The following is a 15,962-nucleotide window of genomic DNA, read 5'->3' as shown; positions in this document are numbered from 1 at the left end:
CTTTTTAATAGTTTAACGTAGTGTTATGCTGAGATAAATTCAACCAGGATGATCATTTATTAAATCATCCTCTGCACAATTAAATGTCAAGCTGAGAATCTACATGAAGATGATGTAACAGTCAGCTGTCCAAGCAGAGAGGAGGAAACATCCTGACATGTAGAGGACAGCTACAGCTGACTGACTCTGTGTGTTTGCATATGTGTCCTGCCTCTCTGCTCCCAGATGTTAAGAGGTCAGTGTTGATCAGTGGCTGTCCAGACCTTTCAGAGACACTGACACACCAGCAGCACAATGATGATGTCACTGACTCTACTGCTGACCACCCTGGGGCTCCTTGTTCAGGGTGAGACTCTCTTCTTAAAGCTCTGCTTCAGGATACAACCAGGTTCACCACAATGATGTTCTGCTATGATGGAGAAACACTGAAACAAGCAGCATTGACCTTCTTCCATCTATTCTCCATGTTAAATAAATCATCTTCTTCTGTTTGGATGTTGATAATCTTTCCTCAAGTTGAATTTGTCTTGATAACTATTCTCGTCTTTCTCATATTTTCCAGGTTCATCAGGACAAATCTTAGTGACTCAGACTCCTGTATCTCAGTCTGTTGTTCCAGGAAACACTTTCTCCATCAGATGTAAAACCAGTTCAACTGTTTATAGCAACCTCCACTGGTACCTCCAGAAACCTGGAGAAGCTCCGAAACTCCTGATCTATTATGCTACAAATCGTCAGTCTGGAGTTTCAGATCGTTTCAGTGGAAGTGGATCTGGGACTGACTTCACTCTGACCATCAGCAGAGTTCAGGCTGAAGATTCAGGAGTTTATTACTGTCAGCAGGGTTACAGCCCACCGTTCACACAGTGATACAACGTCGTACAAAAACCTCCCTCAGCTGGAGAGGAACTGATCTGATCAACAGCTGCACTGAAACTAAAAACACACAAAGCTGCTGTAAATTATAAAGCCACAATGTATCAGGAGTTATCTATTTATTATTTTATGATCAAACAGATTATTTAGATTTTATAATTTTGTTATAGACCAGATATTTTTACAAACTTTGACTTTGTGTTGATGATCACTGACACAGAACATTAAACAATCATCAAAATAAGATGGAAGAATAACTTGAAATTTCAACAGCAATTTATGATTTAAAATTTCTTCATCTTCAAACAATCAGATCAAAATCACTGACGAAAATAAAACTTCTAAATAGAAAGATGTCTGCTAAAGTGTTTCTCAGCACTTTCCTCATGAATCAAAGCTATTTAAGTGAACATGTTCCTCGATCTTATAAAGTTCACACTTTGAAATAAATTTTTTTTTTTTTTTTCTTTTTTGTTAAAAAAAAAGAAGCGACGAACACTGTTGGTTCCAAAAAGATCCTTTTTTTCTCTCTTTGTTGAATAATTACCACAGATTATACCTGATAAAGTCCTGGCTGACTGTGCTTTGTCTATACAGTTTAACAGTCAGACACCCCATAATGAGAAAAAAATGGATTCTTTTTCAAGCTGTTTACTGAGGATTTTCTGCAACTGACACATAGTTTCAGGGCATTTTAATGTCAATAATTGCTATAATGCTATGAAAATGTTCCGTGAATGAAAATGACCTTGTTTTATGTTCATGGTAATTACTCTGTTTCAGGAATGAGATGTCTGACTTTATGGGCTTTTTTTTAGACTAATGAGTTTTGTCATGTGCTCCTCAAAAAATGACTCAGAGTTGTCTGTTTGAATAAAGTGAAAAAAATATCTATACTAACTATATCATTCAATTTGATGAAAAAAGGAATAGTTTTCATTTTCAGAGTTCAGGCTGAAGAAGAGATTTATCGGTGCATTTACTCTTTAAACTTTGATACAACTTTAATTAATAATTTCAGCTTGACATTAAATTAGTCCGGTATTGTCTTTAAGAATTCTTCATGTACAAATTCCTTTCTCAAAAATCAGTAAAGCTTCCCCAAGCCGTAGTCCCAGATATTAAGAAAGTATAGGAGTCAAATTTAATGAGTAAATTTTTATTGTCTGAATATAGTTAAATGATAAACATTCCAAAGTAAACAAGACTGTGTGATAATCTTAAAAGTTAAAGAGAAAAAGGCCTGCAGAATGATAACATAAGAGAATGAAAAGAATAACTGAGTCCCAGTGAGTCAGGTCAGGACTGGGAACACTGGTCTCTCGTCAGTGTCTCTGTGACTGGAGTCTGGGAGCCCTGGGTGGCCTCACAGGTCACAGAGCCCACCTTCCCCCACTGGTCTGCAGTGAGCCTCAGGGTGCTGCTCCAGCTGTAGAGGCCGTCCTTCTGCAGCACCCCGGGGCTCCCGCTCTCCTCCCAGCTGATGCTGCTGCTGCTTCTGCTGCTGCCGTCCACCTTCCAGGACAGACTCCAGCCTGAGGGGAAGCCCTTGTTGGCCAGACACATGAGGGTGGCCTTCTTCTGCTGCTGCAGCTCCTCTGTGGAGGGGGGCAGCACCGTCAGGGTGGGACGGACATCACCTAGAAGACACCAATCGGTTTTAGAACAGGGACCATACAGCTTTCAACTGAATGCGAGACACGTGGACACTTATCGTTTCACAGATGAGTTTCGTCCTTTAAGGAGTTTCAGTTAGATGGTTTCCTTCTCCATCAGTCACTGATTCACACATTGTTTCACTTCCCTTTCAGAAAGCTCTCATGCACATCAGCACACAGAGTCCTGACATGAACTTAAATATATTAAAGTACCAACTTTGAGCAGCTAACTTTAACAGTTTAAAAGATTTAACAGAAACTTGATTATTTCATAATCACTGTAACACAGAGACTAAACTGCATTAATTTAGTTTTTTTAACATTCGCTGTTAGTTCATCAAAATCCTGGTACAAGCATCCTTGCTGTCACATTCAAGAAACAATGAACCTTTCTGATCATTTCCACTGTTAAAATAAACTATGAGCTGGAAAATATACAAGGACTATATTCAAAATGTAATAGATTTCAAACCATGATAGAAAAAAACTTTGAAACTAAGTCTGAAAAAGTTAGAATCATTTTCAGACATCACAGATTTGGCAGGATTGTTGAACATGTCCTTCAGTCACACTGTTCAGAATAAGTTTGACTCAACTCAGATGTGTCGACAAAACAAAGAATTCAATAAATTACACGAATGATTGTTTTGTTACCGTTAAAGTTGTTTCAAACCTTAACTGGAGCATGTGAAGAAAGGTTAATTAAATACTTTCTGCTGAAATGGAATCTAAGAGAGGAGAACCAGAAGTAATATATTGATTTAAAATTGATTTCACTCGTCCCATAAAAAAGGTATCTCTTGCTACAGATATTAGAAAAAACACAGATATGACCTTCAGATTTGTAGTTTGTAGCAGTTTTTAGAGACTTACTTCCAACATCCAGTCTGGTTCCTCCACCGAACGTGTACCACAGTGATACAAACTGATTGAGTCGTCGTACAAAAACCTCTGACAGCAGAGAGACGCGGCTCTCTGACTTTGCACACAACAAACTCAACTTTGTCTGAAAAAACTAAATGTAAAAGTCTTCAGATGTTGTTTATCTAAATGTCTGAATTTTTTTCACATTTAGAAATATGCTGATGATATTTCTATTTGTCCTTCCAGTTTTAGAAATTAGGTGTATTTCAACCTATTGATCCAGAATTATACCAGAGAGCTTAAAACAAATATTTTTAAAGAATTACATGTTGGTAGAATAAAAGACTTAAGATCTACAGCATAAAAATGTATCCAATATTAAACTTACTTCCAAGTTCCAGTCTGGTTCCTCCACCAAAAGTCCACCACAGTGATACAAACTGGTTGAGTCGTCGTACAAAAACCTCTGACAGCAGAGAGACGCGGCTCTCTGACTTTGGACTCAACAAACTCAAGACAAACAGTTTCCACCTGTAAAACACAGCTGGCTGATGTCAGAAAAAGCTACAACAGACTGCCAGCTATTTAAAAACTGATTAATCTATTCTATTTCATTAATATGTATTTGTGATTTTGTCATTAAGTAAGTCAAATTAACACTGTTTGTTTTTTAAAAACAATAAAAACTAAAAATGAATTTACATATGTGTTCTAACACAACAAATAAAAAAGGCAGCAGTGACATCTTTCAATAAATGGAATAATTAATTGATAAACAGCATCATCAGATTGATCCAAGTCCCTGTTGGAGTCATTCAGAGCATTTCCATAGAGAGCCACTTTGCATCAGCAGCACCATGCTCCAGTGCTCTGGGAGAGTTTATAGTCCTGAGAGTTGAACACTGGATGACTGACAGCTGTCCTTCATGACAACAGCAGCCACAGAAATCCTCCTCATCAAAAACATGACTTTGATCTGCGTCCTCATCTGGACTCTCCTCTGCTTCACTCAGGGTGAGGAAAATCATTTTCCTGTGATGTGAGAATCATTTGGAGTGTAGCTGAGTTTCACCTCACCGTCTCATGTCCAGTGTTTCTTCTCTCTCCTCAGGGTCTGTTGGACAAAGTGTTGTCTTGACTCAGCCAGCAGCCAAATCAGTGCAGCTCGGTCAAACTGTTTCTATTGACTGTAAGGCCAGTCGACAAGTTGAAACATGTTGTTCTCCTACAAGACCCATCCTGGCCTGGTACCATCAGAAATCTGGAGAAGCTCCTAAAGCTCTGATCTACAGAACAACGGACAGATTTTCAGGAATCTCCTCCAGATTCAGTGGAAGTGGAGCAGGGAATGGAGTCGACTTCACTCTGACCATCAGTGGAGTTCAGGCTGAAGATGCAGGAGTTTATTACTGTCAGAGTCGCCATTATATAAACAGCCAGTATCTGTTCACACAGTGAAAAATCATCGTACAAAAACCTCCTTCAGTCAGATTCAGCCAAAACTGAAATAACTTCTGCAGCTGGAAGCTGCTGCAGACTGATACAGTTCACTAAACACACACTCACAAGCATTATGTTTCACTTTTACAAACATCAAAACATAAGAATTCAATTAATAATTGTCATAATCTTCCCATAACAATAGTTCCACCTTCAGACCAAATGTGGCATCTTTAAACTTTAAACAAACTTCTTACTCTGAACAAAAGCTGTATTTATACGACAAGATTTGATTTATTTTGTATTTGTAGTTTCAGGTTTGACACATTAGGGCCAAGATTCCTGTGACAACGAAGTTTATAGCAACAATCTAAAAGGATGAATTAAAGCAAGATATTACTGTCAGTCTGACATCAACAAATACAAAACAAATACCATGAATGATGAAGCTGTTGTTTGTTCTTTCTTTTCTTTGTTTAGCTAAAACTGAAGCTATGTGGTTAAGAATAAAATCATATTTTCATTTCAGAGTTAATTTAGTCTAATTGACCTGATGTGAGAAGAAATTCAACAGTTTTCTTTCCTTCTACCTGGACACTAAAGCGACAGGTTCTTTTTAATAGTTTAACGTAGTGTTATGCTGAGATAAATTCAACCAGGATGATCATTTATTAAATCATCCTCTGCACAATTAAATGTCAAGCTGAGAATCTACATGAAGATGATGTAACAGTCAGCTGTCCAAGCAGAGAGGAGGAAACATCCTGACATGTAGAGGACAGCTACAGCTGACTGACTCTGTGTGTTTGCATATGTGTCCTGCCTCTCTGCTCCCAGATGTTAAGAGGTCAGTGTTGATCAGTGGCTGTCCAGACCTTTCAGAGACACTGACACACCAGCAGCACAATGATGATGTCACTGACTCTACTGCTGACCACCCTGGGGCTCCTTGTTCAGGGTGAGACTCTCTTCTTAAAGCTCTGCTTCAGGATACAACCAGGTTCACCACAATGATGTTCTGCTATGATGGAGAAACACTGAAACAAGCAGCATTGACCTTCTTCCATCTATTCTTCATGTTAAAGAAATCATCCTCTTCTGTTTGGATGTTGATGATCTTTCCTCAAGCTGAATTTGTCTTGATAACTATTCTCATCTTTCTCATATTTTCCAGGTTCATCAGGACAAATCTTAGTGACTCAGACTCCTGGATCTCAGTCTGTTGTTCCAGGAAACACTGTCTCCATCAGATGTAAAACCAGTTCAACTGTTTATAGCAACCTCCACTGGTACCTCCAGAAACCTGGAGAAGCTCCGAAACTCCTGATCCATTCTGCTACAACTCGTCAGTCTGGAGTTTCCGATCGTTTCAGTGGAAGTGGATCTGGGACTGACTTCACTCTGACCATCAGCAGAGTTCAGGCTGAAGATTCAGGAGTTTATTACTGTCAGCAGAGTTATAGCTTGTTCACACAGTGATACAACGTCGTACAAAAACCTCCCTCAGCTGGAGAGGAACTGATCTGATCAACAGCTGCACTGAAACTAAAAACACACAAAGCTGCTCTAAATGATAAAGCCACAATGTATCAGCAGTTATCTATTTATTATTTTATGATTAAACAGATTATTTAGATTCTATAATTTTGTTTTCGACCAGATATTTTTACAAAGTTTGACTTTGTGTTGATGATTAATGACACAGAACATTAAACAATCATCAAAATAAGATTGAAGAATAACTTGAAATTTCAACAGCAATTTATGATTTAAACTTTCTTCATCTTCAACCAATCAGATCAAAATCACAGACGAAAATAAAACTTCTAAATAGAAAGATGTCTTATAAAGTGTTTTTCAGCACTTTCCTTAGGAATCAAAGCTATTTAAGTGAACATGTTCCTCGATCTTATAAAGTTCACACTTTGAAATCACAAATAAACCATTTTTTTTATTTTTTGTTAAAAAAAAAAGAAGCAACCAAACACTGTCGGTTCCTAAAAGAACCTTTTTTTCTCACTTTGTTGAATAATTACCACAGATTATACCTGATAAAGTCCTGGCTGACTGTGCTTTGTCTATACAGTTTAACAGTCAGACACCCCATAATGAGAAAAAAATGGATTCTCTTTCAAGCTGTTTACTGAGGATTTTCTGCAACTGACACATAGATTCAGGGCATTTTAATGTCAATAATTGCTATAATGCTATGAAAATGTTCCGTGAATGAAAATGACCTTGTTTTATGTTCATGGTAATTACTCTGTTTCAGGAATGAGATGTCTGACTTTATGGGCTTTTTTTTAGACTAATGAGTTTTTTCATGTGCTCCTCAAAAAATGACTCAGAGTTGTCTGTTTCAATATAGTGAAAAAAATATTTATACTAACTATATCATTTAATTTCATGAAAAAAAGAACAGTTTTAATTTTCAGAGTTCAGGCTGAAGAAGAGATTTATCGGTGCATTTACTCTTTAAACTGTGATACAACTTTAATTAATCATTTCAGCATGAGATTAAATTAGACCAGTATTGTCTTTAAGAATTCTTCATGTACAAATTCCTTTCTCAAAAATCAGTAAAGCTTCCCCAAGCCGTAGTCCCGGATATTAAGAAAGTATAGGAGTCAAATTTAATGAGTAAATCTTTATTGTCTGAATATAGTTAAATGATAAGCATTCCAAAGTAAACAAGACTGTGTGATAATCTTAAAAGTTAAAGAGAAAAAGGCCTGCAGAATGATAACATAAGAGAATGAAAAGAATAACTGAGTCCCAGTGAGTCAGGTCAGGACTGGGAACACTGGTCTCTCGTCAGTGTCTCTGTGACTGGAGTCTGGGAGCCCTGGGTGGCCTCACAGGTCACAGAGCCCACCTTCCCCCACTGGTCTGCAGTGAGCCTCAGGGTGCTGCTCCAGCTGTAGAGGCCGTCCTTCTGCAGCACCCCGGGGCTCCCGCTCTCCTCCCAGCTGATGCTGCTGCTGCTTCTGCTGCTGCCGTCCACCTTCCAGGACAGACTCCAGCCTGAGGGGAAGCCCTTGTTGGCCAGACACATGAGGGTGGCCTTCTTCTGCTGCTGCAGCTCCTCTGTGGAGGGGGGCAGCACCGTCAGGGTGGGGACGACTCGACCCACTGGAAGAAGAGACAAAGAGACGACATGAAGAAGGTTTGTACAACAAGCAAACTTATTGCACCCTGTTGGCTGTTGAAGAGAAAGCTGCTGGTTTTGTTAGTCTTCCCCAAGCTGGATGAACCTCAGCTTTCACTTCCCTGTAACAGCTCAGTAACTACGGCAACAGACGAGCATCACCAATGAACCATGGCAACAGAAAGGTTTCAGTACTAAATATAAAATGTTCTAAGCAGAAAAGTCTCATCTCACTTTTATGAACAAACTTAAACATCAGAGTTGAAAATGATGCAGTAAATCAAGAGTAAGAAGATCTTCATCGATCCTCCACATTCTCAGTTCAAATCTAATTAAATATAAACATTCACACAAGGCAAAACTGGGGAATCATGACCTTAAAAAATGTAGAAGAAACTTTTCAAAACATGGAATCATTTCCCAGTTAAAAACACAAATGATATTGATGAAGAAATTGATGAAATTAGCTGCAATAATTCTACATTAAATGCTTTTACAATGTTACCTGCAATTATAATTTTCTATCCATGAGTAATACGAAGCAAAACATGATGCAATAATTTACAACATATTTAAGATGGTCATTTAAAACATGCAAAAAATATATTTTTACAGCATTAAAATACATTTTACATTAAAAAATACTTTTATTTTCTGTCAAGAATGTCACTTTCTAACAAAATCATGAAAAAAGAAGGTCCGTCATAAATTCATGATTTTTTTAAATATATATATACTTTAAACTCAGTGTCGCGATGCAAACACATTTGAAATTACCATTACTAAAATAGATATAATTAGAAGATTCTTGTTTTATTTGAAGTTGTTCTGAATCACTCTGAGGTCACAGTCACCAGAAAAACACAATATTCTAAGTATCATCCAATACATTCACATAAAGCAGTTCTTTATTGATTTGAAGTAGAATAAAAGTTGAATTTTGTTTTGTTTAGAAGATAAAGGCACTTACAGTTAACTTCCAGTCTGGTTCCTCCACCAAAAGTCCACCACAGTGATACAAACTGGTTGAGTCGTCGTACAAAAACCTCTGACAGCAGAGAGACGCGGCTCTCTGACTTTGGACCCAACAAACTCAACACAAACAGTTTCCACCTGTAAAACACAGCTGGCTGATGTCAGAAAAAGCTACAACAGACTGCCAGCTATTTAAAAAATGATTAATCTATTCTATTTCATTAATATGCATATGTGTTTGTGTTATTAGTCAAATTAACACTAATTGTTATTTGTAAAACAATAAAACCTAAAAACTAGTTCACATATATATTCTAAGACAACAAATAAAAAAGGCAGCAGTGACATCTTTCAATAAATGGAATAATTAATTGATAAACAGCATCATCAGATTGATCCAAGTCCCTGTTGGAGTCAGTCAGAGCATTTCCATAGAGAGCCACTTTGCATCAGCAGCACCATGCTCCAGTGCTCTGGGAGAGTTTATAGTCCTGAGAGTTGAACACTGGATGACTGACAGCTGACCTTCATGACAACAGAAGCCACAGAAATCCTCCTCATCAAAAACATGACTTTGATCTGCGTCCTCATCTGGACTCTCCTCTGCTTCACTCAGGGTGAGGAAAATCATTTTCCTGTGATGTGAGAATCATTTGGAGTGTCGCTGAGTTTCACCTCATCGTCTCATGTCCAGTGTTTCTTCTCTCTCCTCAGGGTCTGTTGGACAAAGTGTTGTCTTGACTCAGCCAGCAGCCAAATCAGTGCAGCTCGGTCAAACTGTTTCTATTGACTGTAAGGCCAGTAGTCAAGTACCTAACTGTTATAGTTCACAAAGATGCCTGGCCTGGTACCATCAGAAATCTGGAGAAGCTCCTAAAGCTCTGATCTACTTGACATCAGACAGATTTTCAGGAATCTCCTCCAGATTCAGTGGAAGTGGAGCAGGGAATGGAGTTGACTTCACTCTGACCATCAGTGGAGTTCAGGCTGAAGATGCAGGAGTTTATTACTGTCAGAGTTGCCATTATATAAACAGCCAGAATGTGTTCACACAGTGCAAAAGCATTGTACAAAAACCTCCCCCAGTGAGACTGAAAACAAACTAGATTAGATACTTTAGCAAGAGACTACTTCAGAGACTGAAACAGTTCACTGACCACACAAACCGTGTTTCATGGTGGAAAAAAGATCAGCTCTGCCTTATTGGTGTCTGTTACATAAGTTGCTTCATTGCAGTGTATGTCCAGCACAGAATCAAATAATCTGATAAATAATAATATTTATATTTATATTAGAGTGGTAGAGGGGCTCTTTAGAGATCTTTTTACCACCTCAGATCAAAAGATCCCAAAGTCTGTAAGCATATTTCAGCTAAACTATATCTTCACTTGAAACTGCACTTCTTACAGAACTTTCCATACAAACTATGATAAATAACTGAATATATTACCCATCAAGCCTCTGACCCAGGTGGACTGATTCCCTATTTTAATCTTTGTTCGTGCTTCCATCTGCTGGTGAAATACATCAATTTCAGTGAGGCAGATATTTCTGTGATTTTATTCACTATGTTTTGCACAGTAATAAACTGGCACTATGACCTGTCCGAATTGGTTTAATCTAAAAAACACCTTTCACTGAGTCAAAGAACAAACAAAAGTCTAATTCTTTCTTAATGTTTGCAATTTTTTGCTTTTGACGTGTTTTTTCGAGGTCTTTGTTTACTGCCAAACAAGTTTGGAGTAGTGGCAGTATTGTTATAATTTCATGTTGCCTCTTTAGGCGAACAAAATCAACAGGACACGGACGATTGCATATGGCATCATTATTTTGAACTAACTTACCCCATATATGTATAAAGTGTTTTGAATAGCTTTTCTCTAACAAAGATAAAAAATAAAAAAAGAAGAGTGACTCTGAAGTGAGTCTCAAAATGTTAAATGTTCATGAGAACTGTAGTTCTGCAGAAGGGAAAGTAGTTTACAGAGCGATCGTCTCAGTGTTTCAGTTCGCGTTCACAATGAACGGAAATTAATCCTACAGTTTAACAACACGTTCAGAATATACATACATGTATTATTCTATGAGTATAAAAAATATCATAAAACCTCACAGATTGAACAACAAAACCTCAAACAATTACCGATAATTAAAAGGTCGAGATTAGCATTTAAAGGAAGCCTTTAATGCTGTGGCTCCACCTCGACTGAGTGAGTGCGCGCTCCCGCGTGTAGAGGATAAAATGTCTGGTGGGGAAATTGTAATCTATTTGCAGATTTGAATGAATATTTATATATTCTATATAATTTATATTCTTTATTTTGCTATTTATTTTCCTGCATTGAAATGATTCTATCAGCATATCAAATAAGAAAGAATTTAAAAGAAATGCAATAAAAGTAAACACAAAATACACGTCTGCGTGTGATGAGTCATTGCAAAAAGACTATTATCTGGAAATCCAGATCCAAATTCTCTCTACTACTGTTCAATTTATTAAGCAATAATAGTACTCGAGGTTTGAGGAGCATCATGGTTAGACACTACAATACAGAAAGAAACACAAAATCTGCAAAAGCTGTTTTTCCTTGTTTTTGCTTTATAGTCTTTTATTTAAGCAGATTTTGGGGGGTTTTATGTCAAAAGTAAAATAGAGAAAATTATTCTTTAAAAATAGCCTCTCGATAAGATATAGTGCTACTATACCTTCAGAAACCATATAACAAGTTAAATAAGGTTCACCAGTGTGCAATCAAAGTGTCACATGATCTCAGTTTATAGACACCTGTTCTGAAAGGCCCTGCAGTCTGCAACACCACTAATGAAGAGGCACCACTAAGAAAGCTTCAATAAGAAAACCGAAGAGCTCTCCACATAGCTCAGGGACCACGTTGTGGAACAGGAGAACAAGGTGACATTTTGGGAGTACACTATGCATTTAAACTGATGAGCTCCTGACAAAGATTCAGTATGCAAGTTTGGTTGAATAAACATAGTTCCACTGCAAGAGACTTTGCCCCTTAAGTGAGATATAACAGTTTATTTCAAAAGGCGGACAGTGTCTTTAGAGTAGACTGAGACTCCATGGATGGCAAGAAGAAAACCATAGGCCCACAAACATCAGCTCAGGCAGATCCTGCAGGTGGGTGTTAAAAGCAGATGGACAAAGCATGACCATGTGAAGAGTTCTCTCATGGATTGTGGAGTTTGATAGTAGTTGATGATGAGCAGGGACGACAATGAAGGAAAGCAGCATTCGACAATGGGATCAGATGTAATGGAAGGGATGAATGCATGCAGTTATTGGATGAATGATGAAGAGGAGGACAGAGGAGAGGCTGGATTAGGTTGGGAGAACATGAAAAAAACAAACTCAGTCTCCCTTTTGAACCAGTTTTACATTTTTTAGTAGTGTGAAGAGAAAGTTGGCACACTGAATTTTTCTACATTTTATGTTTCACACATTTTAAAATGGATTAAATTTTAGCCTACATTCTAGATTTGTTAGAAATACAAAACAGTATAAATGTTTAATTTAGATAAGGCCTTTAGATTTGAGACTCACGACTGAGCTCTGGTGGGCTGGACTGTATGAAGCTTTACTGTTCGTCCTCTCTTTGTAAGCATATACTTAAATGGGACGAATGATGCAACCTACCTCTGCCCATGCTCCTTGGGATGCTATTGAAACTATAATGGAGCCCCCTCTGCCCAAACAGCTCAGAAAGCAATGAATGGTATCCCAAACAGGCAGTGCAAGCCATTGTGTGCCTTCAGTATTGAGCCTGGGGAGGTAAGCTGCTGGTCAAACCTGATTTATGTGCAGACTGAACTGTGAATTTGTTATTTAAACTTATTATCTTTTATAATGGATCTGTTTTTGTTAAAATGTTGTACAAGCAGATGTAGCTTCATGGCTTGATTTAAGCATTGACCAAAATTATACAACATTGTGTGCAATCCTCCCATATCATGGGATCATTTGCAGGGACTTTCCTTTCCTTTTTACAACTAGTTAAGTTCTTTAGCTGATCAGTTACATTTACCTTATCTGTTCCTTTATCTCTGTCAGAGTGCTCTGTTGCGCAGAATGTTCTACCAGAGGCTCCGCTGGATGCAGTTTTGGGTCAAAGTATAACTCTGGAAATCTTGGTTCAAAAGGAGGAGGGAGATGATATAGTCTGGAATTTCAGCGATGGAGAAGAGAAGACTTCTTTGCGTGCATCTGTGTTGCAAGTGGCCGCTCCTTACAAGTGTAGAGCTTCAACTGATGTGAAAACTAGTTACTTGACTTTGTCCTCTTTACAGTCAAATTAAAGTGGGTTTTACAGTGTCACCATTTTAGGAAGTTCTGTTAAAACTGGGGAAATTGAACTTTGAGTTCTGGGTGAGTTACATGAGTAGCTACCATATGTTACCTGGTTTAGCCTACTTTATGACCTGTTCCATTTATCTAGCCATTTATTTTGTTCTGCATCTTGTAGCTACTACATCCATACTGAGTTCATAATGAATATTTGAAGCAAATTATATTTATATATTTTTTTTTTACAAGGGAGGAGCTTGAATTGACTTGAGCAACAACGACTTCACTGTCGCATGCAATAACGACACATTTTTATGAGAGCAGGCTGGATGCTGCCACATGCCTGTGTGTAGATCATTCTCATTATAATTCAGTGGTATTCTTTTGTCAGACCAATTTTTCCCAGATATATTTAACTAATTCTAATGCATGCTGAACTTGATTCAGTTATTAGAAAAAATGATAACAATTATCATCATATAATCATACACTGTGTTTGGGGACCGGAATGTGGCAGTCTGATTGCATAAAAGTGGTAGCTGACGCGAGCTTGGTTTAAAAAAAGACGAGACCGTTAACAGGAATAATATTTTCATTTCTGGTTTCTGGTTTCTCTTCTCTCAAAAGAAGAAGTGGGACCCACTAAGTTGTCACTATAGGATAAAAATTAAATGAATCAGACCTGATGGTCACTGGTCTGCAAAGATTTGTTCAACAAGGAAAAACTTTCATGAAGGCGAAAAAATGAAGTCCTCCTAAATCCAGTTTTTGCCTGTGGCTGGAACTTGGAACTTTGGACTTCTTCTCCAGTTGCAAACTGAATTAGATGCCTTCGTGCTGGTTTTGGGTGATGGTTTAAATCTTAAGCATGTTTAGAACATTTACCATGTGAATACAGAACAACACAATAACTTGTTTTCTATTTTGATCATGAATACACCCCTTCTTTCTCTCCTCTCTCTTTCTATCAAGATAACCTTTTGTTTGTATAATGTTTATATATTCACCATAGCTAAAAAGAAAAGCTTTTTGAATGATTTGGCTGATTTGCTAAGTTTGTACATGATAAAACAACACAATCACGATCAAGTCAGCCTCCAAAACTTCAGCAACGGAGAGAGTGAGCATAGCGTCTTTTTTTTCATCCGTCAACTTCATCTGAGGCGAGGTTTACCGTCTCAGACTATAAAAGCTCCAGTTTTTGAGAAAAGAGGTTGTTGTCTCCCCCTGCTGTAATAGGATCAACACTACTCTCACAAGAGTGGCGTCTTAATGTCTGACTTACCTGTCAGTACTGATTCAGCATTTCCAGCCACGTCCACACCGACCTCAGCCTACCCTGAAGTTCTCCCTCTCAACAGTTTTCTGAGCTTTTCAAGCTCTGTGTGTCTTTGCCAGATTATTTTGTGCCTCTGGTTGTATGTTTGGTTGTGATCTTCATGCTGTCAGCTGGATTTCTGGTGCTCCTCTACAAATGGTTAGATGCCAAGAAATCCAGGACTTCAAAGGTGGGACATGTGGAGGTAATTCTCCTTCAGTTTTTCTGTTGATGTGTAATAATGCGTTCAAGACACGTACAGAACACTCTTTGCAGTTGTGTGTCACACAGGAAATATCGTCTCCAGCCTCCAAATGTGAGGACTCCACCTATCAGACCCTCAATCTTGCTAGCATGGACCAGGACCAAACCTACTCTAATCTCCTCTGCTGAAGCTTTAGAGAGTGGTTATTCTCAGACTATCAGAGGTTGGTGTTTGGACACTTCTGTTTAGATTAAATCAAAAAGATATGTACAAGATAGTTGCTTACAGTGTTCATCATTAGACCTGAGTATAGATCTGAGATCAAACTTGAGTGAGTTATATGTTAATTAGATTTAATCAGCTGAGGAAGATTATACAATTCAGATGGAAGCAGTGGAAAAGGCTTTGAGGTTGATCTTGAATTTCTGTTATTTAACTACAATAGAATATTATTGTTGTTTGTTTGTGGACACAAATATATAATTAAAGTAGGAATAACAGTTTATTCACTTGTTAATTTTCTGTTTGTTGATTGAGCATTTTCAATCAAATTTAAATTTGATCTGTACTGTCTATCATAAAGTTGTTCAAAAATTCTGTCTGCAGACACACACAGAGCAGTTGCTTGCTCAAATGTATATGGCCACAAACCCACAATCAAAGCAGAACGCAGTAAACTACAACCAGTGTGTGGATCAGAGAGAAGGAGGGCCCATCAATCTGTTGTAATTTACATTTTACACAGCGTCCTAACTTTTTTGGAAATGGGCTTGTCTTTTTTGTCATTTTACTGGAAGACTTTTCCTTCATGAGATCTACTCTATTACCTTTTTTAGTGTTTTCATAAACGTAAGTCAGTTTTTCAGTCAACGCATTTGCCTTGTTGGACACTGTCTCTCCTTCAGTTACTTTGATATAATCCCCATATAATCAAGTGATGGCAATGGCCTCACACTGAAATACATGTCCACTTTTTTCTCAACTCTTTTATTGATAGTATCTCTTGTTTTCCAATATTTTTAATGAGAATTATGTGTTCATCATTTAGGACAGGGATAATCCAGAGTATTTTGTACGCTGTTTTCTCCTCCTGATGAGTTGTTACTGTGTAAAAAAACAATATATTTATCTAAAGTTCAGTTTATGATCCTCACTCAGATCATGAGTCTCTC

At 37.8% G+C, this 15,962-nt stretch overlaps 1 protein-coding gene and 4 gene segments (V, D, J or C); 3 read left to right on the top strand and 2 right to left on the bottom strand.

Moving 5' to 3' along the window:
- The first annotated feature begins 138 nt into the window (after positions 1-138).
- Positions 139-981, top strand: LOC140275034 (immunoglobulin kappa variable 2-28-like). The segment is given in 2 exon segments: positions 139-346; positions 563-981. Coding segments are annotated over 2 exon segments (360 nt in total).
- Positions 982-2,019: 1,038 nt separating this feature from the next.
- LOC140274930 (Ig kappa-b4 chain C region-like) lies at positions 2,020-3,488 on the bottom strand. The segment is given in 2 exon segments: positions 2,020-2,516; positions 3,408-3,488. A coding segment is annotated over 1 exon segment (267 nt).
- Positions 3,489-4,363: 875 nt separating this feature from the next.
- On the top strand, positions 4,364-4,856 carry LOC140274690 (Ig kappa chain V region 3368-like). The segment is given in 2 exon segments: positions 4,364-4,412; positions 4,510-4,856. Coding segments are annotated over 2 exon segments (396 nt in total).
- A 732-nt stretch (positions 4,857-5,588) lies between these two features.
- LOC140274689 (uncharacterized) lies at positions 5,589-10,067 on the top strand. Its single transcript, XM_072370066.1, has 5 exons — positions 5,589-5,796; positions 6,013-6,313; positions 7,780-7,951; positions 9,482-9,578; positions 9,676-10,067. The coding sequence occupies exons 1-5, from the start codon at positions 5,745-5,747 to the stop codon at positions 10,065-10,067; spliced, it is 1,014 nt and encodes a 337-aa protein (XP_072226167.1). The 5' UTR covers positions 5,589-5,744.
- LOC140275482 (Ig kappa-b4 chain C region-like) lies at positions 7,524-9,026 on the bottom strand. The segment is given in 2 exon segments: positions 7,524-7,970; positions 8,957-9,026. A coding segment is annotated over 1 exon segment (267 nt).
- Positions 10,068-15,962: the final 5,895 nt, after the last annotated feature.

This window comes from Leuresthes tenuis, unplaced genomic scaffold (genome assembly GCF_036924035.1).
Source record: "Leuresthes tenuis unplaced genomic scaffold, fLeuTen1.0.hap1 SCAF_18, whole genome shotgun sequence".
NCBI lineage: Eukaryota > Metazoa > Chordata > Actinopteri > Atheriniformes > Atherinopsidae > Leuresthes > Leuresthes tenuis.
The sequence above is the reverse complement of the archived record's forward strand: the minus strand, read 5'-3'. Positions and strand labels throughout refer to the sequence as shown.